Raw genomic sequence first — 24124 nt, 5'->3', positions numbered from 1 at the left:
AAGACGCCGCAGCAGACCGTTTTGCGCAGCAAAGCTCACAGTCGTGCCGGCTAGGCGGGGTTTCGCTTATCTTAGTAAAGCTTACACCAGTCATACTTGCTGGCGTAAGACCAGGTTTACACCGTTTTACCATAAACAAGGTAAACATGAAGTCGAAATCTAAAAGTGGCATAACGGAGACGTTTGACATTCTCCTGTCCTGGCGCAAAGGTTAATTATTTACGAGCTTTTCGCTCGACTACAAAACACTACTTTAAAAATCAGAGGTCATTAGACACTTAATTATGGAGAAGTCCCGTTTCTATTTCGTATGCTAACGTTTTTCATAAGAAGTTTCCTATATATTATTTGTAGACAAGCCCTACAACAGAGGCGTTTAAACAAACGTTGAAAGAGTGAACTATGTGCCAAAAGGGGTATTAAACCATATTAAACTATATTTTATTTAACATTTTTTTTAATGTTTATTTAATATATATACACCCCCCATGTGGCACTAGGTGTCTTTTCTTATAGCGACAATTTCCTGGCGCTTTTACAATGCCTCCGTTATCGGTCTTGTTTGTAGTCTAAAGGTCCCACGCCACCCGCCTTCCTGTCAATTGTATGTTTCCGCCATCTTGTGGTCAAAGAAGGAAGGACAGTAATTGGGAACCTTCCTCAGACGACAGAACCGGACACTTTTACCCAGGTACACGCTGTATGTACATAGATTGCATTGTTCTGCATTCATTCTCTCGACATGTTTTTTTTTAACCTCACTTTAGAAGTTATACAACAGGGAAAATATGGCCAGTGGCATATTAGAATCCATGGGAAACTGTTCCGCATTACCCAATTTTGATTTCCACCCACTTTTGATTTCCGACTGAAATGAAAACGCCACCTGCTGAACTTCACATCGAAAGGCACCCTGGTGAAACACGAGACTGGCAGAAGGTAATCATAAGAGAAAGTTGATGACCTTAGTTTATGTACCACCACAAAATACAGTATGTTAAAATGGTTTAAACATTTTATATTTATATACTTATACATTTGTATCACACATTCAAAAAACAATAATTGTGCAAATGTTCTCCTCCTTGAAAAGTGATCTGGTTAACTGTATATGTTTTTGTCAGCATTGCTGTTGGTTTAAAGTCTAGTATTTCAAATGGTGTTAAAAAAGAACAATATATTCCGATGCACAGCATCCATCAATGTTTAACATTACAAAAAATAATGTGTCAAAATAGTAAACACAGTTTGGAGGTTAAGTCATGTAAGTATTGTAGGTTTACATGCATAAAAAGCAAGAGGTTTCTGCCCCTCATGAGGGAGCACTTATCCGGTTACTGTTTAGTGCCCAACGTACGTCTTCATGCTCTGTAGCCCAGGTCCTTTACAACCAATACACAAAAACAAAGGTCTACCACCACAGTGCCCGCACACACACACACTTCCTACTCACAAAGTTCTTCTCTATAAGAACACGACACGTAAAACTGTTTTTTACCCACCGAAAAATTTCCACCAAAATTTCACTGAATACAATCAAATAACAAGGCATTTCTTGTTCATCAAATATGAAGGCTTGTCTGCCAGATCTACAGCCTGCAATACAGATGGTCTGTTAGTTCTCACTGTGCTGTTAAAAAAAATTCATCTAATGTCAGAAACACATTTAAGAGCAACACATCAATTAAGGCGAAAAAATAAAACCCAACGGATCCTTCTCGCAGCCAGTGATCAGGTCAAGCTCCTCACACTGGCAGCGATACCTACTGTGTCATTTTCTTTCTCTTGCCATGCGCCAGCTCAGACGCCAACCCTTGCTATAGTCTAGAGCTGCAACATCGTTTGCTCTTTCCGGTCCCTGCTGAACACTGTGGAGACCTCACCCTACCCCCCAGTCAGCCTGACGCACGCTCTCTGGTCCGGCGCCACCTCAGGCAGTCTGCCAAAACTGCAGACTAAAGACGACCGTCTCACCGGCACAAGTCTGACTCCAGGGCCCGTCCGAACGCTCACGCTTCCATCGTCCCTCTAGTCGGATGCGGCTCCTCGTTCTCTCCGCTCCCTCCCGTCTGCGCTTCGTCCGCAAGTGCCCGGCCCGTCTTGGGGGGGGGCGGCGGGGGAGGGTCTAGGGGCGGGGCAACACAGCACCTCCCCCCGCCTCCCATCATGGGTCAGGCAGGTCGGAGGTGTCCACCGTGACCTTTATGAAGATGGTGTCGTCCTTGATGTAGGTGCCGTTCTCCAACACGGTTTGCGCCATGAAGAGCGGGCAGCCCGAAGCGATGTTCATCTCGCCCGTGGGCCGCCGGAAGCTGCTGCTGTTGGGGTCGGGCTTGAAGGCGTCGAACAGGTGCTTGCGAGCCGGGCCCTGGTCCATCAGCATCAGCGTGACCTTCTGCTTGAAGGGCCACGGCAGCAGCGCGTCGTACTCGCCGCGCATCACCACGAAGAAGAGCGACAGGTGCGTGCCCTTGCCCATGCCGTCGCCGTTCAGGTAGACGCGCGCGCACATCTTGTAGCCGAAGTAGCCGGTGTAGAAGGGCTGACTGTAGAGGGAGAGCGTCTTGGAGGCCACCGCCTCCTGCTTCCGCCGCTTGTAGTCGCGGATCTTCCAGATGAGTGTGCCGTTGAAGCTGGCCGTCTCCAGAACCTGCAGCTTCAGGTCCATGTCGGCCAGGCGGATGTCGTGCACGCTGAGCATCTTGTCGTGCTGCGACAACTGCGTCTCCAAGGAGGCTGGGCGGGAGCGATGGAGGGATGTGGGTTAATGCAGAACGAACTTACAATGGCTCTATTGAATGAGCTGCCAGTCGAGGTCACGGGCAGTTATCAACTTTCTGTCTCCTGGTGTTATGATGACAGTATTTAACACAGTGTATATCGGTATTCTGGATGCCCGAGGTCTACTAAAGGACATTAGATTAAAGGTGCAACTACACTCGGGGGAACGTATTGTTCAAATCACAGATATATGTGAAAGTGATTGGATGGAGAGATTGAAGAGTATTTACAAGATGAAGGGGTTTTCAAACGCTCCGTTAGATTAGAAGGAGGTCACGCCACCAAATTATATCTACATCATGTGATCTCATAGTCTGTGAAACTAATCTCTGCATCTCTGAAACCAATCAAAATATGCACACTGAGTAAGATGTATGTGTAGCAAATATGAGGTTTATGACGTAGCGGTGTGCTGTGTGAGCACTCACCGAGCGTGTGTGTATTAGGACCAGTGCGGGTGGAGTCAAGGGAGGCCACCACAGAGCACATGTTGTCCACAGCACTCCTCAGGGCCTCCACCTCCTCACGCATGGCCCGCAGCGGACGTAGCTCTCGTAGCTCCATCTCCACCTCTAGAAGCTTCTCTGAGTGAGTGCTCATCAGTTTCTGCTCATGCACACAGACACACACACACACACACACACACACACACACACACACACACACACACACACACACACACACACACACACACACACACAGACACAGACATCAGTACTTCTCTCCATGCTCCAAATGTTTTCCGATACCAAACATTCGCTATGTGTTAAGCGACAACTGAGAACTTCTCCAGAGATCTAGAATGTGAGATTAAAGTATGTGAAATAATTGGGCTGTGATCCTATTTTTAAAAGTTTGATCCAAAATCGAAATCTGGCTTTCATGCTTTCAAGCCAGCAAGTACGCCATCTGGTCAGCCGAGCAAAATAAAATAGCTGTTCAAATTTTCCCAAAATGCCACAGTGATCACATATGCTTTCCATTCAGTGATTCTGGGCACTGTGATGAGGCACGCCCATAAACCAGTCTTCATTTTAAAGCAGTTGATATCTCTCGTTTTTTAATGTTTAGGTTCCCTGTTCAGTGTGTGTCTGCCATCTGTAGTACTACCACTGCAAGCCTGTGTGGTACTAGCACAGCAAGCCTGTGTGTGTGTGTGTGTGTGTGTGTGTGTGTGTGTGTGTGTGTGTGCGCCCCCTCACCTGCATGGTGGTGAGCTTCTGTTCAAGCTGCCGGTACTTCTCCCTCAGTTCCTCGTACTGCACGTCCACTTCTGTAAGGCGAGTGCTGAGGCTGGGAAGGACTTTGTAGCGTTCTAAAAGCTCACTTTTGACATCCTCCATCTACACACACACACGCAAACTTGAGCTAATCACTGATAAACACACCAAACAAAAAAACTCCCCAAAGCACAAGTGAATGATACAATCATATGAAGCAGTATTGTCCGCATGTTTCGCTGTGGAAAACAGACTGCGTTGTGGTTCGCTGCATGACACGAGCAGGTCACCATGTTAATGTCTGACCCAAACACCACAGAACAGAAAACACTCATGCATGCCTCACCCTGAACTACAAATCCCAATTTACTACAATCTCTAACTGCTACTAAACCACAGACTCCCTAGCCGTCGCACACGTAACGTGTCTCCACGTGTGGCTACAGAAAGGCGGACGTGGCTACAGAAAGCTGAAGGTGGACGTGGCTACAGAAAGCTGAAGGTGGACGTGGCTACAGAAAGCTGAAGGTGGACGTGGCTACAGAAAGCTGAAGGTGGACGTGGCTACAGAAAGCTGAAGGTGGACGTGGCTACAGAAAGCTGAAGGTGGACGTGGCTACAGAAAGCTGAAGGTGGACGTGGCTACAGAAAGCTGAAGGTGGACGTGGCTACAGAAAGCTGAAGGTGGACGTGGCTACAGAAAGCTGAAGGTGGACGTGGCTACAGAAAGCTGAAGGTGGACGTGGCTACAGAAAGCTGAAGGTGGACGTGGCTACCTTGGCTTCTAGCACGCTGTTCCTGGCCACCATGAGCCGTAGGTGCTCTGCAGCGAAGCTCGACTCGTGCTCCCTCAAGTCCTGGTTGAGACCCTGAGAAGCAGGCAATAAAAAACCAAAACGTTTTTCATTGTGTACATACATATTATTGATGTTTTTTTCCCCCACTTTGTCACATATTTATGTATAATAAAAGACCTTTGCCTTAATTTTTTAATTTATTTGCTCTTGTACTGGTGTGTTGGATATGACAGAACTAAAACTATCCTGAACTAAAAGCTTCGTCACTGTTCATCTTTAGCGGCATTCCTGCAGACGTAATTACAGGAGCGCTGCAACATGTCTAATCAGCATACAGGACACGTGAGAACAGGAGGAGCCTCGTTCACCTTGTAGGAGCAGCCGAAACGAAAGAAGGAACACGTGACTTGAGCTTTTGGGCAGTCGTGCTGATGACTGGACAGCTGTGGAGCACATAAACAACAGCTCCAGTGAAGATCACACATACACAACATCACCACACCTCTGGATTCAGTACACAGACACACATATTTATTTTAAAACCAGACCTACCTCACTCCTTAGAATGGATGAAAATGAACAGAGATTAGGACATGGTACTGGAAATGCAGGACAGACCGTTTCTTTGTGTTTCTGCCAACAAACAGAGAACCTGCAGTGACTTGATGGTTCTGAGTGTGGAGCACCACAGTCAGAAATGCTACAGAACCTTAAAGAAGACCTAGATGATCCACCAACAAGTTCTAGGATAATAAACCAGTCACCCAATAACCCAGTCAAATCCAGGAAGTGATTCCTCAACCTCAGAAAAACATCATGACTATATGCATTCCTAAAATGGCAATTTGCTACAGGAGATTCCCCTAAAGTTCCCAGCTCAGTGTCGGGCCGAAAAGGTCATGGGACATTTTTGGCACTAAAGGAAGGGAAATACTCAACATAGAGGAAGTAGTTCATTGATTACCACCAAGGATTAAGACATGCAGAATACTGTACTCTTACGAAAACAAGCCACACTTCCACATGAAAGAAAAAACTATTACGAAACTACACGAGTACTTTCCGTTTCTTGCATGGCCAGCTGTGAGGCAGGCTGACGAGGCTGTGGGAAGGTACCTGCAGGTCCGTCAGGGCCATTTTGTGTTTGCAGAATTCACACGTGCTCTCGCGGTGTTTGCATTTGCGGCTTAGGTGCTCAGCCATGTCCTTCCTCATGATCTTCTCCTTACACTTCCCCAGGGGGCAGGGCACCTCAAAATACTCACACGTGTTCAGGTGCTCCTGAGAGAGAGAGACAGATGGAGATAAAAACAGAGAGAGAGACATGAAGAGAGAGTGTAAAACTATTATCTTACTCATTAATGAAAATCAATAAAGTATATTTATAGTGTATAGGAACTGCTGTAATCATAATGCTTAAATGTATTATATCATAGGTGCTGTCCTGTCCTTAAACGGCCTTAAGCAAGGCATACACTTTATTAATTAAACTATGCAATAATCATATCAGAGCTGTTTCTTTAAAGGAAGAATACAATTAAAATTAGCTACTGTAGTACAATTGAACAAAGTCTCTCCAAGCAGTGCTGTGTATATTCTGCAACGGTGCTCTTCAAAAAGGACCTTACCATAACCTGCTGGAGACTCATCTGTTCTTTACACCCATTCTTGGCACTGCGGCAGTACACCTTCAGTGTTAAGATCTCTCTTTGGCAGCACACGTCACGGAATACCTGGCAAGAAGGAACCTGGCGGTTAGAACGTAGAGCTCCAGTGGCATCAGCCTCTGTCTGCTGTGCACAGTGCTGTCTGGTGGACGGTGTCTGAGATGTCTGTGGTAACGGTTAAGGGAGGGGGCAGGAGGGGAGGGACTTACCTTGTCACTGAAAAGTGGTTCCAGGTCAGCTGGACATACTGGGTTAGGCTTACTGCATCAAAGTGAAAGAGAGAGAAAAAACAAAACAGACGTTTCAGTTCCCTGGGGCTAAAGGAATCTAGTACAAAGTTTGACTTGTGTAAATAATGAAAATCACTTAGAATGGCCTCGTTCCTATTCTATTTTATATACACTTGCGTAGTCATGTGATTTGTTGATTAAATCGCTGAATAATTTGCTGTAATATTTATATGAACACTGAGCAGCATCCTTGACAAACCCACTGTTGTGGTAATTTATGGTATTAATCTTACTTGAGCTGACTAGTCATGTCAAACCACAGTTTCATAAATCCTTATCAAAACACAAGCATCCCGATTAGAAATCTGAGCTGACAGCTAATAGCTCAGCCTGACATATTTGTTAGGACTATAGATAATAATGGAAATCCCAGGTACTTCAGAAATAATCTTCCTGGTAATTTGCCTCTAGAGGAACCTTGAACTGAACCCTCAAGAATGTTCTATTTAGTTTTCTCAATAGAGGCTGTACAGAGAAACAAAAGAGTTAAGACAGCTAAAATGATGCACCTTTTCTCATCAGATAACACAACAGCCTTCTGCTACAAGTGGGCATTTTATGCTGCTTAAACCTTCTATTGTTATTAGAACTGGAAGCTAACAATTTTAATGAAATAAAAATGTAAATTATCTGTTATTCAGTGTTGCCTATCCTTGTCTGTACTTTTGAACTTTTCCTTTTCTAAAAGTCCTAGCACAATACCACCAATCCCATACTAGCACAAAGCAATATAGAACAGGTGAACCACACCCACACGTTTTCCCAGGGTTTTTTAAAAAATTCCAACACTCCTCTCCAAACGTATTACAAACATTTTTAAAGATCACTGTATCATCACTCTTAAGGTGTTACTGTGTCACGTCACTGCCCCCCTCCCCACGTGCTGATGCCCCGCCCCTTTACAGACGCCCCGCCCCTTTACCTAAGCAGCTCCACCATGCAGGTCTCGCAGAAGCGGTGGCCGCACTCCGTCTGCCGCGGCTTGCACAGCACCAGGCGGCAGAACTCGCAGCAGTACTTGGACTCGGGCGGCATGACGAAGTGGTCTCGAAAACCACCGCGCGGAGGGTGAAAACACTGCAGGGCAATCTGCTGCTCCCGCCCTTCCACAGTGTGGCCCGCGGACATGACCTGCACCACACACACACACACGTACACACACACACGTACACACACACGTGTCACGGCCAGCCAACATGCCATGCCAGAACTACATGGAGGTCGATTCAGTGACAAAGAAGCGTTTATTTACATATGTCATCCCAAATGCTAATGCATCAAACAGCAAATAGCAGGCTAGTAGACACCAGTTATGGTCATGCTAACCGGGTGGCACTTTTTAACTTATTTTTGGAGGGTTTGGAAACATTCTGAAATGTCCCAGTTCTACAAGGACAAACGTGCTGACCAGAATTCATCATTTCTGCTTTAACCTGGAACACCATCAAGTCACTCACTGATTGGTAAATGATGAGTGGTTATTTTGGATGGAACGAAAGTGACCAGTGATGAGCACAACTGATGTCAGCCATGCAAAAAGCACCACATTACACACTCAAGCCATATCAAAAGTCAAACAACATTCCAGCAGGACCGCACCATTACAGTGTGGTATTTTCCAGAGTGATGCCCTGCAAAATAACTCAAGCTTCCTGAAACTACATATCAGGGTCCCAGTTCCCTGAAACATTGTAGTGTTAAGGCCCTCTTAAATGAGGCAGAGCGTTTTATAGTGATACACTCTCTACAACTAAACAATGTTTTATGTGTTACGACAGTTTTGGGAAACCTGGCCTGGATCATATTTCTTCTGCAGTTTTTTTTATAATAACAGTACTCCATTTGACTGTTATCTGTATGTTAACCAAGAAGTCCCTATTGTTTAGTTTCATGTTGAGAGTTACCGAAATGAATATATTAACACATACTTTAGCCTAGTTGAGTCAAATCAGTGAGCAGGAAAAGTATGACCCCCCAGGACCAGAGTGGAACCCATCTGCACGCAGCTTAATGAAGCCAAAAGATGAAGGAACACAGAGGAAGAGGCAGACACTCCGGTGTCTCTCGTCCCCCTCCAGGCTGTTGGAGCTCAGCACGGTTACAGGTTACACTCGGCTCCTGGTGCACCTTCATATGGAAACGGATGGTGGAGTCACACCTCCACTCACACCCTGGCCCCGTCTGGCCACACCAACAGCTCCCGCCTGGCAGCGGGCGGCCCGGGAAACCCCTTCATAACAGGCATAGCTCTCTGGCACTAATAATATCTCTCCCCTGAGCTAAGCTCCACGCTAACCGCGCGTGCGTGCCGGAAGGTTCCGGCAGTGCCGTGGCCTTGGGTTCGGGTTACGTTTAGCCACAGCTGTGGCACGGGTGCAGCTCCAGTGTAGCGCCCCCTCTCTTCTAGTGCCGCAAACAAACGAGCCCACAATTACAGTGTTCGACTAATTCACCGGAGAACATGGAGAGCTCTGTGGGGAAATCGTGGGGAGGGAACCAATAGGAAATGACTTGTTTGTTTGTTTACTCCTAAAGTACATCATTTATTTTAAAAATCTACGCTTTAACTAAGACTGAATGGGCTGGATCACACTCTGAATGGTTAGGAGAGCTCATCAGTGACCCCAACAAAGAACTGATGTCATTTTTACAGCAGATGAAATGAGTTTTACTTAATAACAAACCGTTCTGCAAACACAGCATGTAAATGGTGCTAAAAATATACACAGTTGTATTCTTTGTGCCAGTCATAAAGAGGATTTTCTTCTACCCCTCAGAGTACTGTACATCACAAACACTGGACCGGGTAACTATGAGGTGATCCTCCCTAAAGCACTCACCCAGGTCTTCTCACAATGCAAGCATCAGTAGCAGTAGCAATTCAAACCAAGTGAATATACATGCTGTCTCATTAAAAAGAGGCTTAATGATATTTTGGGACACCACTGTGCAGACAAGCGCAAGATACACCAAATCAATCAGACTGATGTAACGATTCTTCAGCCAGGAAGACAGATGGCAAACCACTGCAATACGCCATCTACATTAAAAAGTGTCCACGTTTTGATTTCGGTTCTTTTTCACTAGTGGTATTTGCATCTCTACAGTCATTCTCCTACTGCACGTTTGTTTTTTTTTACACCAGAGGTGAAGTATTGAACTGCCTGTGTAAGAGGGCACTCAAGTGAGACCGAGACCACGTGAGATACCATTCCCCTAACACCGGGCTGACCTGCCAATCAAAGCCAGCCCAGGGAAGTTGGAACACTGGTGACTGACCAATATGTGTAGTTCTCAAGGAACTTCCCAGAATATTTAAGGGGCTTTTCCGACGTGCTGCTTCATCCCTGTACGCTGACACACAAAGAAACATACACACTTTAATAAAAATGTTAAAAAGCATTCCATAACCAACTGTAAAAACTGGAACATCTCATGAGATGCTATTATAAATGACTAAACTACAACAACATACTTCAGAGGTGTTAACCATAAGTCTGCCTGAAAGAAGTATTGTGTAATTTACATCTTACATAATAATACAAGTGCCAATTCTTTCTTACTTTTATATCCAAAACCACATCTAGGATTTACACCAACCATGGAACAGAGGCCGTGACCCCAATTATTTATTTATGTATTTTTAACAGACCAGACAGAAACATGCCTCAAACGTAGACAGGGCAAGAGCAAAACCTCAGATGCAGAAAGACACTTTACGCACCCTCACACAAAGCTTCGCATCTCAGCCCTATAGAACCCAACACCAGAAGGAGCTGGCGGGCGATGTGTGTAACTCAATACAGCGAGAGTGTAAGTTCAGGACTGAGTGGCGTCCAGGTAAGGAGGTTTCTTTGAATGTGCGTGCCTGCCTGAGAAATCATACCAAAAATGAAACAAAAGTCTAAGGGGGAATAGCAGCCAATTCTCATCTGACCTTTCATCAGAGCAGGAGATAGAATATGACTGACACAGCTCGTTAACGGGAAGAAAAGGCACGTTCAAATGCTGACAGATGAAAATGTGACTGTAAATATGATGAGGTGACAGCAAATCTGGTACCTACCAAAACACCAGATTTGTAGTAACAAATTGTAATAAGATGTCTGTTATGATCCTTTGCTGACATCCAGAACAAAACTTTGTGCGCACTGTAGCGTATCAAGGGGTCTTACCATGTTATTCCGAGAATGAAACAGATGTTGGATTCAAATAGTCTAGGTTCTGAAGTGAATCGGTTAAATAGTACCCAGTCTTTCGAAATGACCATACCATATCATTTTTATGAATATAATACCTTTGAATCTTTTAATTCAGCAAAACACTAGGCTATGTTTAACACTATGCTGTGTGTCATCATGGTTTTTTCCCTCAGTAGCCCACAGGCCTTAAACAGATTTTCCTAGGTTAGGTAGGCTACCCAGTAGTGCACAGTAATGGTAGAGGAGATGTGTGGTAGTCGTGCACTGCATGCACCATTAAAAAGGTGAATTTAAAAACAAAACAAAACAAACAAACTGTAAAAATTATACCCAGAATATAATTAGGCTGGAAAATCTAAGCATTCAATCAATAGCATTTTTACAAGTAGGTTGTAATAGCAAATTCCAAGTGTTTTTATGGTGGAGAAAGTTCTCATCCATAAGCCTGGAGGCAGTGAATGATGTAGGCTTACTTAACATATTACTGTATACTGGAAGACACCGTACAGATCATGTCCTAGCTATGTTAGCCAACTATAGTTGAGGACAGATTGGGTTTAACCTAGTGATTTTGGTGGGGTCTTGGTTATCCCACTAGCCCGGTGACCAGATCTAGTCCCTCTAAAGAAATCCTGACCAATATAAGCGGTAGTCCATCTCCAGAGGCACCTTCAGACGGCAGCTAGCCACACATCTTTGTGGTGGACGACTGTATCTATCACAGACCTTCAGGCTTGCCTTCACACAGGTTGGTGCTAACCCTACCTTCTACTTACATATTAAAGCCAGCAATATTTACAATATCACACATGTGATTTGCAGTACTTACATGAATCAATTAGGAACGTCGTCCAAGATCCCAGCAATGGTTTATCCTCCTGAACAATGTAGGCAGTAGACAGAGAGCCTTGGAGGACTGTCCACTCATGAAAGACACCGAGACTAAGCCACAACCACTAATTTACACGGAGAAAGCGGCTTCTGTTGATTTTTCAAACGGGCAGCAAGTGCCAAATGATCAAATGTTTTCATTGTCGAATGTCCCGGTGTGAGAAATCGCGCAGGTCGAATGTGGAAAATATAAAGGCACCAGAATAAGACCTTGTGCTGTTGATGTCAATTCTAGTGACTGGAAAGCCCCCTCGCTCCGACTTCCTCAGGAAATCCCCGTCATGAAAAACGTAGTAAATGGACGCCATTGAAGTCAGGGAGGGACACACGGCCACTAGAGGGCAGCATACAACACGTGTTTCAAAGCGTCTACACTGGCTCCATATTTATAGAAATTATTAAGATTATTTGACAAAAAAAAATTGCATGCTAAATTTGTTCCTCATTATCTTATGGGACTCACAGGGAGTATGCGTGTAACTCAGTGTAAGGCTCAGATGGTGGAATGAAAACTAACAGGAAACCCATAAAAAGACTATTAATGACCAAATTGGCTACAATTAGCTAATAGGCTATGCATGATACATTTAGAAAAGAGGCCCTTTGAAAATTCATATCAGTAACATGTTGCTTGATAAATCATATCACATGAAAGCACTATATCTTTACGTCAGTTTATTTTCACAAGTACAGGAATCATTACACCTGTCAGGTTAAACCGGTTTTAGTACGCTAGAGCAACGGATGTAGGCCCAAAACGTGGAGCAGTATCGTGGCACTTCTTGGTCTGAACCAGAGACCGTATGAACGCCCCAACTCCATTTTAAAATACGCCGCATTAATACACTGATAAAAAGATGTTTTTGTGTTCATTAATGTTCTCAGCGATTAACTGAATAAACTCAATATCTCATTTTGTTATGTATGTGCAACTGTTTATTAACTGGAACTCGATTATTGAATAACCTAAATAATTAAATCAACAAACGTACAAATTACGTCTTCTCGTGGGTCCACTTTCTTGAGAAAAGTTTGCAATCCACTGGCCTAAAAAATACGCATACATCTTTTCAAGAAGCTTAGCAAAAACAAACCCAAAAAGGTGCTTTACCGCTCAGGTTTACTGTTAAAATATTGAGTAGTCTATTAACACCACTGACTCATAGTAAAACACTATCTTCAGTTAAAATGTATACACGAAATGATCCGTTTATAAGCAAGCAGATTACACGTGCTTTTCCCTCATAAAGAAATGCCCTTAGACTAGTTCTCAGTTCAACAAACTGCTCAATCCATCAGAATCAAGAAACATAAAAGCATTGCAGTCTGAATAAATCTGTATTTTATTGTGTCTGATGCACTGAATTGATTATATGGGCAAAGCATGTAATGTCATTAACACACGCACACACATACATCCCTTTCAAAATATTAACTTTGGTACTGGTACAGTAATAAAAAAGTGAAAGATGAAGATTAATTGACCTCAGGTTTTATCTAATTGTAATTTAAAGGACATTCGCAGTGCTTTTACTGTTTATGGTAATATGAACATGGACATCCAGGTATCCTCTTCTCTCAATTCATTGGCATCTACACTATTAAAGTTGGGCCTAGACTGCCTAATTATTGACTGTGCATGCAAGACAGAGCTTAGTACACATAAAGTAAAAGAAAAAAACACCAAAAAATACTATAACCCACAACACTTCAACAAGAGCCCATACTTAGTCAACAGTCCTTGATAGGAAACTTCCATGAACACATAATGGCATATATATTTCTTTCTCCATCACCCTCACCACCTTACCCAATGGTCCATTATTAAGCACGTATCTTAATGCATTACATAAGAAATTCAGTTAAAACAAGGTTCATTAAGTGAGCTAGAAACCACCATAAATGGGTACGAAAAAAAAAGTTTTTAAAATCTTGCAATTTGCATCCAATGATTGAACATCTTAAAGGGGCAGTTCAAGACTTAAACTCACACCTGTATTCTCATTTTCCTTTGATGATGTTGCTAGGTCCTGGTCCACTCAGCATTCCAGGACCCAAACTCACATTTGCACTAGTCTACAAGCACAAGCCACCCCAGCTCTCCTAATGATGTTATTTCTGTACAGAATCATTATGCAATTGGAGAGCGATTACTATGAAGTTACGATGAAAGAAGGCAGTAAAAACTGTCTTGAGTCTGGCTTATGTACACAGGGCACCCAGCTGCTTCTGAAACACACTCCACTCTGCTATGCGAGGGCTGGTATTACAGCTTAGTACAATTGTTGAACATGAATGACATGAAACTGAGAGTACTGACAACAAATATAATTCTCACCGGTAACCCAAAGGTCTACATGGGCTGCAAAACAACCAAGGTTATTCTTCTAACCTTCAAGTAAGTTAAAAAATATGTGTACAGGTGTCAAAATTCCACACAATATACAAACTTAAATTTTTGGAAAGTTTGTCATTTTCTTGAAGCTACATTGTAAGCAAATAAATAGTTCATAGCTTAACTCATGATAGAACAACTGACGGAAGTCACCTAAAACCACAAGAGACTAAATCTGATTACTTTATAAGCTCAAGAAAAGAAAAAAGAAGAAAAAAAAGACTGATTCACTACTCCTGAGGGGAGGGAAGCACAAGGGGAATTCTTCAGTCAGAATCTGATTGCAGGGAGGCAAAACAGCTGAGATCAGACATCTCTTCACACGAACTAACAAACTATTCACGACCATGAAGCAAGTTTAGTGAAACTGGGATGGAAGTCAAGCTGCGTGTGTGTGTGTGTGTGTGTGCTCCCCAACCATCCTCGACATTCCCAGCATTTGCTGCACCACACATAACGTTGACCTGATGGACACGCAACTTCCTGTTTGAGTTGGCAGTGACAGAACATAAAAAGTGAAACGATTCTTATTCCTCAGTCAGGCCCGGTGAGGTTTGTGCCTCCAACTTGGCTGGGGCTGTGGGGGGTGGGGGGGTTGACTGAGGTCAGGGGAGCAGGGGGCCAGACTGGTATGAAGCGACTACCCTTGCGGTGGGTGACTGTAAAGGCTCTGGTGCCTTTCCAGCACAGCAGTAACATCAACTGGACTGCGTTTGGGTTGGGAGCAATCACCTGACCGTCGCATGGCCACTCAAGAGGCCGCATGAATCTGTGGTTCTGTAGCTACAGGTTCCTGAAAAAGAGAATAAAGAAATATTCAAAAACTGCTAGTTCCTTTGAGGAAATACATCCCAACATAATGACATTTTGGATCTGTTATACGAGGGGTCGAGCTCTTGTGTTTCTGATGAGTGACTTGGTGGAAATTACTAAGAGCCATTAGCAGCATGAGCAATGCGCTGGCGTGGGGAAAAACCTTCAGACCTCCTTCTGGTCCTCTGGTGGTACCGGGGTGGTGGTGCCCTCCTCAGACGACACCTCCATTTTCTCCTCCTCTGAGCTCTTGGAGCCCTCCACGCCGTGCTCAGCCTCCCACTCCTGGAGCACCTCGTCCAGGTTAAAGCGACGCCGGTAGTTCACAAAGAAGTTCTTCACCTGCACCACTGACTTGTTGCCAATGACATCGGAAATGGCCTGAAAATCCCTTCCATATTTCCTTATAGCTAAGAGAAGGAAACAAGAGAAGATAATACCCCTAAATACTAAAATTGCCAAATAAATAAACAAACAGATGACTTTAGCATACTGCAAATTTGATCATGCTAACAGACCCTGATTAGTTTTGACTAATCATAAGCAGTATATTAAAAGCCCCAGGGAAACCAAGTCTGTAGTTTCTTTCTAATTAGGTTATTCTCGCTCTTCTGGGCATAGGGAACATATACAAAGTGTGTCCTATGAATATCATTAGAAGTCAAATACCAATTTATTCACTGAATTTCTCCTTTTCCATTGCAAAATGGGACATACTAATATTGAGAAATGCTTACCTAAGATTGACGTAGGGTACACTGACATTAACTACTCGAGACTAGGCTCAGTGCTAGACTGTTATTCTGCATTACAGACCAAGACATTTCTCACTGACCACAGAGCTAGCTGTTTATGTCTACGCCTACAGTTTCATTTTCATACTGATATAAAAGAATAACCTATAATTCCTTCAGCACAACCAACGGGATGCAGGAAATTCTCAATTATTGCCCAAATTTGCCAAGTTCCTCATTGGTAGGTTCTTGTATGTTGAATGAGCCTATGATTACAATTCTCCCAGCTTGCGCCATAATAATCAGCGCCGCTTGAGCATAGCTGACAGTGTCTGTGACAGTGGGATGTCAAGCAAACATGCTCATTGGAATAGGGGTGAAAGGTCAGTTGTGTTGGTTTTGAGCAGTGTTACTATTGCATTAATACAGAACTTTTATTCTGCAATGTTTTACAAATATTGCTTAAATAAGCATTTGTTCTGTTCTGAAAGTATAGAAAACTCCTCCCAGAGTTGGGAAGAGACACATGCCCTGCTATAACTTTTCTCAATGCCATGCAGTACCCATAATGGAAAAAAAGACCTTGTACTGCAAAAAGTTGCTCCTCTGTAGTCCAGCGCGTGTTGAACTTCTGATTCACCTACAAAAACAGTGAACTTCTATTACACACAGGAACTGACCAGTATACACAAACGAAGACAGAATACCTTCAGAATCAGAACACTTGTTTACAGTTAATTGTGTTTTATGATGTTTTTTGCTACTTTTATTCCTCTTTGGATCCTTGTGAGAAGCAGACAAGAAGTCTTGGTCTTTAATGCCATAGCTGGGCCGACTGATTACCTCAGGAGGCCTGAACTCCTCCACTCCTGGATCGAGGGTCTCCCTCAGAGCACTGTTGTTCTGTTTGATGCTCTGGATCTGCAGAGACGTTTCACAGGGGCAGGATTACGACTTTCAGCTTCTTAACAACCATGTTCAATATTTTTTTTATTTTTCTATGCTCAACTTGACAAACAACGGACTACTTCAAACGAAGGAGCCGATGGCGTCGGAGGAGGATCCAACCTGTCGTTTAATGGCAACAAGCTCCATGTCCAGCTGCTTCAGGACGCTGGCTGCAGCGGGACCGCTGCTCGACATGGCCGCCACGTCACCCTGGCTCAGGTGCATGCCTTTGGGGGGCTTCCTCTTAGCTCGGTGAAGGTTCCTCCCAGTCGGACCCTGCGCCTCTTTCTTAACATGTACTGGCTTCTCCACAAGGGCTACAGGCTGAAAAGGTGGTCCAGAGTAGTGTCCCTGTCAGTTTATGCCTACGCCCATCTTAAAAGATGGCTCATCAAGGAAAAGAACAGACTGTGGGAACACAACCAAAGTCCCAACAAGTGTGAAATACTAGCAAGCACCAATCCAGTGCAGCCGTTTGCCAAAAACGTTTCTATTCCCACCTTTAGTTTAGGCTTCATTTAGCCTAGAAAACAGCCTGAGACCTTCAGAAAAGGCAGAGGCTTGTTGAGGCAGAGCATCAGGTCTGCTAAGAATCCAACTACAAGGCCTTTCCTGTGCAGGCTATAAACTCTCATGAGATCTCCACAGGCAGATTAGGACTACGGGTCATGCACATCTAAAGCGTACATTGTGTATTATTTGTGATATTCAGTTGACTGCACCATAAGTTGTATATTCAGGCCTAATACGGGTTTAGTGTTCTGCAAACACTGCACACAAGAATCACACAATGAACAGCAAACAGCCCCAAACAAACACTTCCTTCATTCGATGCCCATGAATGCTTACGCGTGCAGGATACTGTTCTAGGACATCATCACAGACCATTATTTGTAAACATGCAAACTTACCACCATCAGCACCTTACAGTACAGACTAAACTATTTTAACTAGTTTAAATCTACCTCTTTTTTCTCCTCCTTGCTGGGTTCAGCCTCTGGATCAGCAGGAGGGGTGCAGCTCGTCTCTGCAGGCTCTTCATCACTAGAGGCAAACGGCACGGACCATTACAGCTTCATAAAATGAGCCTTCAACAGGCCGTTCCTCTCAATACACATGCGTTTCAAATGACATCACACATGTGATCAAGGTCCTCGCACTGTAGTGCAAGGATAATAGAGATAAGAGAACCAGCACTTATTTGTTACAATTAATTACAATTATTAATTTAACATACAATACACATGAATGCAGGGAGCTCCATCGCACTGAAACGAATTGGGAGGAATTTTGGGAAATGTCTGACCTGTCCTCACGATCTCTCTTCTGTTTGCGTGCGTGCCGATCCATCACACTAGTTTTGCTGCGCGTTTTCTTCCATGAGTAATAAAACCTAACCAAGCTTGCAATAGACTTGTCTGGGAGCTGGACAAAAACAACAAACAAACAAAAGCAATTTACACTTTAATATGTCTGACAAGATCACTAAGATTGCTAGTCATATTCACAGAAGCACAAGCATACTTTACCTAGATATGCTAACTAGGCTAACAATAAATACAACTGTGTATACTAGTCAGCACAATTTTATTTCTTTAGTGCCAATGGGTTGCTAGCATTTTTAGAATGCCATCACCTTTATTTAAATGATACATGTACTGTAGTAAATATGTAAGTAGTCAAAGCAGTAGTGAAGTACAAGATTACATTTGGGTCAGAGGTACTTCATCAGCTATGCAAGCAAAGTGATTCTCAAGATCGAGTATGTGAAACCAGTTTGTGAAACCAGCAGGTTTCCCTGCAATTTTGACTCTATAGATCCATTTATCCTTCTGTACACACAAATATATAATCTACGCAAGCAATCAGTCACTCCTTCAACGCAATTTCAGCTCAGTTGTGTAGTAACTGCCAACACATTTTCAGCATGAGACTAAATGTCTGGATGTGCTGAACTCTTTTGGTGTTATAGGAGCACGCCCCCTGGTGGCCCCCACCCAACTGTGCAGACCAACAGTGGCTCACCATTTGCTGAATGCGGTGGAAGGTCTTTCCGTGAAAGCTAAAGCCCTGTTCAAACAGAACTCTGTCCTCCACTGTCCACTCGTCTGGAAAAGGGGTGAAGTTGGGCAGGTCTGCCAAAGACTTTTCTATGTTGTGTTTGTGCCAGAATAGCATGCCCAACGCCTGTGAAGGAGAATGAGTATCATAGCAGACCTCTGGACAGGTACTGATAACCCCAAATACAGCACTGGGCAGAAATCAGGTGCATAGACAATATTCATCTGGCAAAAAAAAATTCTAAAGAAACGTTATTTCTTCATTCATCAGAATTGCCGAGAGCAGTTCTTTTCATTTTACCTGCTCCATATTGTATCCATGTTTCTCTTTGGCAATTGCAATATACTCATCCACTAAAAGAAAAATAAATAAATAAAAAGTGTAAGCAACCAACCATAAAAGCAAACAAACTGTCAACACACAGGTGATTAAATAAATTTTCCCCATTGACCATTTCTCGTGCTCCAGAAAAATCACAAGACTCATACATAACACACATTCATATATAGGTGCTAATAATTTACTTAATTCTGGTCACTGAGACAAGCATAACAACAATATAGATGTAAATATATACAAACTGCACAAAGATTGTCCTAGCTGATAGCAGAATTTAGCACCGTTAGCACTCACGTTTTGCCTCTGCCAGGTTCTGGCTGGGAATCCACACCAGCATTCCCAAATTCTCCCTCTCTTGGCTGGCCTTTGCCACTTCTAATAAGAAAACAAGAATTACTTACACTATACCCAAGAGAGTGAATCCAGCATTTTCTACTGCCCTTCTATACTAGTGCTAAGGCCAGAGTGGCCAGGGACAGGACACACTCTTGTTCAAGGGCGCCGTTTGAAGGACAAGACAGCAGCAGAGGAACATCAAGAAATGTACAGTCTGCAGCCTTCTGGTACTAATTTAACATCCAGTAGCCTTTGTGGCGATTGGACTTGGTTTCAGTCTACTTTAAACAAACAAATATGGCTATATTAAATTAAATGACTTTCAATTAACATGTTTTCCATCGTTGATGTTCACAACGCAATTGGGATCCTCAACGTGACAGTATTCTCACATAACCATATTACATACTACAGTATACTTGAGTCAAACTTCTCTCGTCATTCTCATTAGCCAAATATCTGCACGATAATACACACATTATTATCATGTTAATATTAAATCACCAAACACAGCTTGAAGAATAAATAATACATTCTGTATGCTGAGGCAGATCCGATCCAACTAGAGAAACTACTTAAACAACGGCGTGTGTTTGAGGCTCCTACGCCCTGAAACCTGTTCCATCATTGGACTTGGTAAGATTGAACTTCCACGCACCAGGGTCATAGTCCGGGACGACCGCCTGGTACTGCGGACCGACTCGCATCCCACCTGCGGCTTGGAACAAGTACAAATGACAATCAGACACACAAACCACCACCAACTAAAGTGTATGAACTTATCACGACAGACCGAGGCTACCATCACGACTTACCATGCTCGTCATCACTCGAGGAGCCCGAACTTCCTTCCTCCCATGAATTGTTACTGTTCCCGTTCGAGGTGAAACTTTTGGTCGGGTTATTCACCGAGTTTCTGCCCCTCCTCTTACCAGATATCTCGGCGCTGCTCTTCTCCAACATCGCGGGCATCTCGAAAACGGGCACCGCCGAACGGCGGAGGAACTTTAGCCAGCTACGGGACCGCGCGGCTAGCCAGCCGAGCCGCCGCTAGCTACCGTGGCTGGCCGCTGGTGCCGGACCCTCGGTGGCGGCTAACGCGCGGCTAACTATCGAGAGGGCTCGCGACGGCCTCCGCTGTGGAGAACTCACAAATGTGAATGTCAAACCACAAATGGCCAAGTTTTGTTTTTTTTTCAAACTACACTCAAACAACTGAACGCCAACTAAAACGACTTGGAAACTAGATATTTGTTGGTATTTTGCTAGCAGTTAGCTACACCAAGTAGCTAAGTTAGCAGCTTACCCGGAACGGTGCGAAGATGAAGTAAACGGGTTAGCCAGCTAGCTAACTGTGAGCACTGATAACCTAGCCAACTAGCGTGCTAACAAAATACCATTAGCTAACGTTAGTTTTTTATTTTACACATTTCTACACAATATCAATAAGCCACTACTGCCCTTCGGAGCAGACGTTAAAGTCAATTCGCGACGAAATGGCGATTTTGCCGTTAAAACGCAACTCCACACAACTATGAGCCGCTTCATCAGATGCGACTGGTGAACTTCTCCTCACTTCAACTTCCACCGAGGGCCCGAGCTGGTTCAACAATGAATGAGTACACGTACACGTACACGTCGAGCCTCCATCCTGGAGGAGACGTGAGGGGGGATGGAGGCTGAGCGCCGTTGGCGAAGTCAAGGCAGAACACGCAAGGTTGCCAGTAGCATACAAGTTAGGCAATCGATTTATGAATAACTTCCACATGAAAATCAGATCGACGTGATGACATCGTATCCACACACAACCACCTTATAAGGATTCCAAAGTTGAAAATAATACCACAATAAAATGTTTATTTTTTAAGTCACTCACAAACAGAAAACGGTATTACGAAAATATGGAACAAATAATAAAAATAAGAGAATTTAACATCCAGTGACTATACTCAATAGCTTCTGTAGTAGTCAGGACAGCTCTGAAAGCTTCGTTGTAGTCTTACAATTTTTTATACAAAATCCTCGCTTTACAGTAGGCCTAAATTTAACCAAAATAGAACATCTGGCAATAACGTATTGCAAAAAATATAATGTTCCTCAGGTGCAGCAGGATCTTTACAATGTCTTCTAAATCATGGTTTAATCTTCAGTCGAAAATATAATAAAATATTCTGAGTATTACTGGAGTTATCATGGAGTTTATATACTGGAGTTATATTATGGAGTTAACTAAGTTGAATCCAAGTTGCCTTCCCCGAAGTAGGCAGATGCAAGGGTGTGTATATATAGCTACAAAATGTAAGTATCCTGACATTTTAAACTGAGCATAAAACCATTAAACAACATCTATTTTTTCCTAATAAATTGGTATTTTAAAAAACGCAGTACTGGTTTATGCTTCATTTCGTGGGATCAGGGACAATTTGGCATACCGTTGTCCTACATTTTTTTACTTTTACTTTCAGTGGACTTCAGAAATATTTCTGGTATTCTTGCCTACGAGATTTTTAAAACGTCAGAAATGGACTGATATTAAATGTTTATACACTAGGTGGCGTGGTTAAGCTTTAATGTCCATCAATATATGCTTAGATAAGAAGAGTGCCCGCAGCGCGGCATTGACCAATATTCTCGAGGTCAGTTGTACTGTCCTTTTCACAATTGTTTTAGGCTACACTGTACTATTCTACCAAATAATAGACGAAGGGACCGGCGAATTTCAGCTTTTCTAGTTCATCAAACGGAGCATCAAACAATGAACACATTTACTTACTTACTACTTAGTTGGTATTATATCAGCTTGTTAATAATCACTTGCTACTAATAATAAACGGCAGTTAAACATCACAACAGTCTGTCCTTTTGTCAGATTAAACACTGCACCCATCGTTTGTTCAGACTGCGGAGGATTATATAACCCGGGCTGGTGACCCGTCGATGTGCGTCCTCCACTGACATGTTCTCAATGTACTGAATGCAGCAGGGTCATTTGATAGCGAAGATGATGTACAGAGTAGATCAACACAGTCGCTCCAAACAAATAAGGAGAGGTTTGAGACATTTTAGACCCTTGCGACGTTACGTCTGCATCGTTGTAAGTGTTGGTGACCAATGAGGTATATCACGGCTTAGTGCGCAAACCGACGTGGGCTGTCCGGAGGGGAGTTCCGTGGTGGTCACGCTGCACTGGGATATATAAACTGTCGACTGGTGTGTAGGGGGGTTTGACGGCGGACGACAGAACCATCGTACTAAATAACCCGTTCATTTCTGATTTAACTATACAGGCTATTTACATTTAAATTTATGGATCTGTTTAAACTATGAGTTGTCGTTACGGTTTTTTACACTGTAGTAAATGACTGTAGCCAACGACATATGTCAGGATAGACACAATCTAGCAAACTATTGTGCAACAGCTATAGGCAACCTGAAGTATTTACTGAAACTGATGTTTCATGGTTATACACAGACTGTACTGAAAGTCGGGCTGTGCATTTACCAAAAGATCTAAGTACCAAAGAAAACTTTATTACAGAAAAAGACCATAAGTTGGAGAAGAGTTGCAGAGAAAGTAGCAATGCCTTTGGATCTGGGAATGTATGGAGGCAATGCGGATTACAAATCCGAAAAGCAATGCCAAAGAACCTCCTTTGCGTTCTACCAGGCTGTGCGTGACTTGTTACCGGTGTGGGTCCTGGAGGACATGAGGACCATGGAGGTGTTCCACTGGGAGGAGGACGGGCGGGCGTGCGCCTTCTCTCCGTCGGAAGCGCTGCTCTACGCGCTGGTCCATGACCACCAGCAGTACGCGAGATACCTGCTCAACACATTCTCTGTTCGCGCGTTGGAGATGCCAAGCAGAAGTTTCTGTTGCTGTCAGGCATCCACAATACCACACCTTACAATCGCTGTCCGCTACAACCGGACGCATATCCTGAAAATGATCATGGACTCCGTGAAAGACTTCACAGACAACGAAAGACACTTGTTCATAAACCGCCACGGATGCGTCCATGTTGACGGCAGCAAGACTGCGCTGCATCTCGCGTGTGATCTGGTGCGCCCGGAGTGTTTGATAGTGTTGCTAGGACATGGAGCGTGTCCCTACCTGACAGACGGGACAGGGAACACCCCTTTGGACTGTCTCCTAAATCAGATCGGCCAGAGCGACTTAGACATGCGGACCAAGCACGTCTGCCTCGGCTACCTCATTTTATTCATGCCGACATTTCGCTTCCAAATGAGGAGGAAACTCCAGGAGGACGCCGTGCTGTGGAAGCGCCTTATTGGGGAGCAAGCGCTCCAGTGGCTCTCCGGACAGTCCCCTCCATCTCTTTTTGTCAAGTCGATGCAGAAACTGATTCAATCCATTTCCACTGAACAACTGGACTCTTTGCCTGACTTTCTCAGACCACTCGACTTTAGACTATACCAAGCCTAAGTACAAAATGGACAATCTATGCGCACTAATAAAGATTGTTAGCATACAGAGAAAAAACGCTGCAAATATTAATGTTTATGTTCTATAATAGAATACCCCAATGCTATGAAATGTCAAAGTTTTAAAATGTCTGAAAATACTGGTTCGAAAACATTAAAATTCTATTTTTGCAAAAAATGCTCAAAGAAATTACCAAAGGTTTTTTT

General features: G+C 43.6%; 3 protein-coding genes and 1 long non-coding RNA gene across 6 annotated transcripts; 2 read left to right on the top strand and 2 right to left on the bottom strand.

The window, feature by feature from the left end:
- Positions 1-8: 8 nt before the first annotated feature.
- On the top strand, positions 9-1493 carry LOC143480206 (uncharacterized). 2 transcript variants are annotated; one of them, XR_013121806.1, is made up of 2 exons: positions 9-140; positions 569-1493. It is a non-coding gene; the product is annotated as an uncharacterized LOC143480206 (long non-coding RNA). The 2 variants fall into 2 exon arrangements; XR_013121805.1 differs by having other exon boundaries at positions 9-210.
- Positions 1062-12186, bottom strand: traf3 (TNF receptor-associated factor 3). The gene is made up of 11 exons (XM_076977725.1): positions 11787-12186; positions 7678-7886; positions 6675-6726; positions 6427-6531; positions 5915-6079; positions 5351-5431; positions 5167-5241; positions 4778-4870; positions 3984-4124; positions 3210-3387; positions 1062-2736 (listed from the first exon to the last, which is right to left on the bottom strand). The coding sequence occupies exons 2-11, from the start codon at positions 7881-7883 to the stop codon at positions 2165-2167; spliced, it is 1668 nt and encodes a 555-aa protein (XP_076833840.1). The 5' UTR covers positions 7884-7886; positions 11787-12186; the 3' UTR covers positions 1062-2164.
- A 971-nt stretch (positions 12187-13157) lies between these two features.
- rcor1 (REST corepressor 1) lies at positions 13158-22468 on the bottom strand. Of its 2 annotated transcripts, none has more exons than XM_076977728.1 (12): positions 20290-22468; positions 20133-20186; positions 19433-19513; positions 19100-19152; positions 18764-18925; positions 18045-18163; positions 17704-17782; positions 16859-17062; positions 16634-16711; positions 16373-16430; positions 15228-15466; positions 13158-15036 (listed from the first exon to the last, which is right to left on the bottom strand). In XM_076977728.1, exons 1-12 carry the CDS (start codon positions 20444-20446, stop codon positions 14995-14997), a joined length of 1326 nt encoding a protein of 441 aa, XP_076833843.1. In that variant the 5' UTR covers positions 20447-22468; the 3' UTR covers positions 13158-14994. The 2 variants fall into 2 exon arrangements, with proteins under 2 accessions (XP_076833843.1, XP_076833842.1); XM_076977727.1 differs by having other exon boundaries at positions 13159-15036; positions 20133-20192.
- A 229-nt stretch (positions 22469-22697) lies between these two features.
- Positions 22698-24097, top strand: ankrd9 (ankyrin repeat domain 9). The gene has a single exon (XM_076977729.1). It carries the CDS (start codon positions 23055-23057, stop codon positions 23916-23918), a length of 864 nt encoding a protein of 287 aa, XP_076833844.1. The 5' UTR covers positions 22698-23054; the 3' UTR covers positions 23919-24097.
- Positions 24098-24124: the final 27 nt, after the last annotated feature.

Source organism: Brachyhypopomus gauderio, chromosome 17 (genome assembly GCF_052324685.1).
Source record: "Brachyhypopomus gauderio isolate BG-103 chromosome 17, BGAUD_0.2, whole genome shotgun sequence".
Lineage (NCBI taxonomy): Eukaryota > Metazoa > Chordata > Actinopteri > Gymnotiformes > Hypopomidae > Brachyhypopomus > Brachyhypopomus gauderio.
Note: the sequence above shows the minus strand (reverse complement) of the source record. Positions and strands in the feature narration are given on the sequence as shown.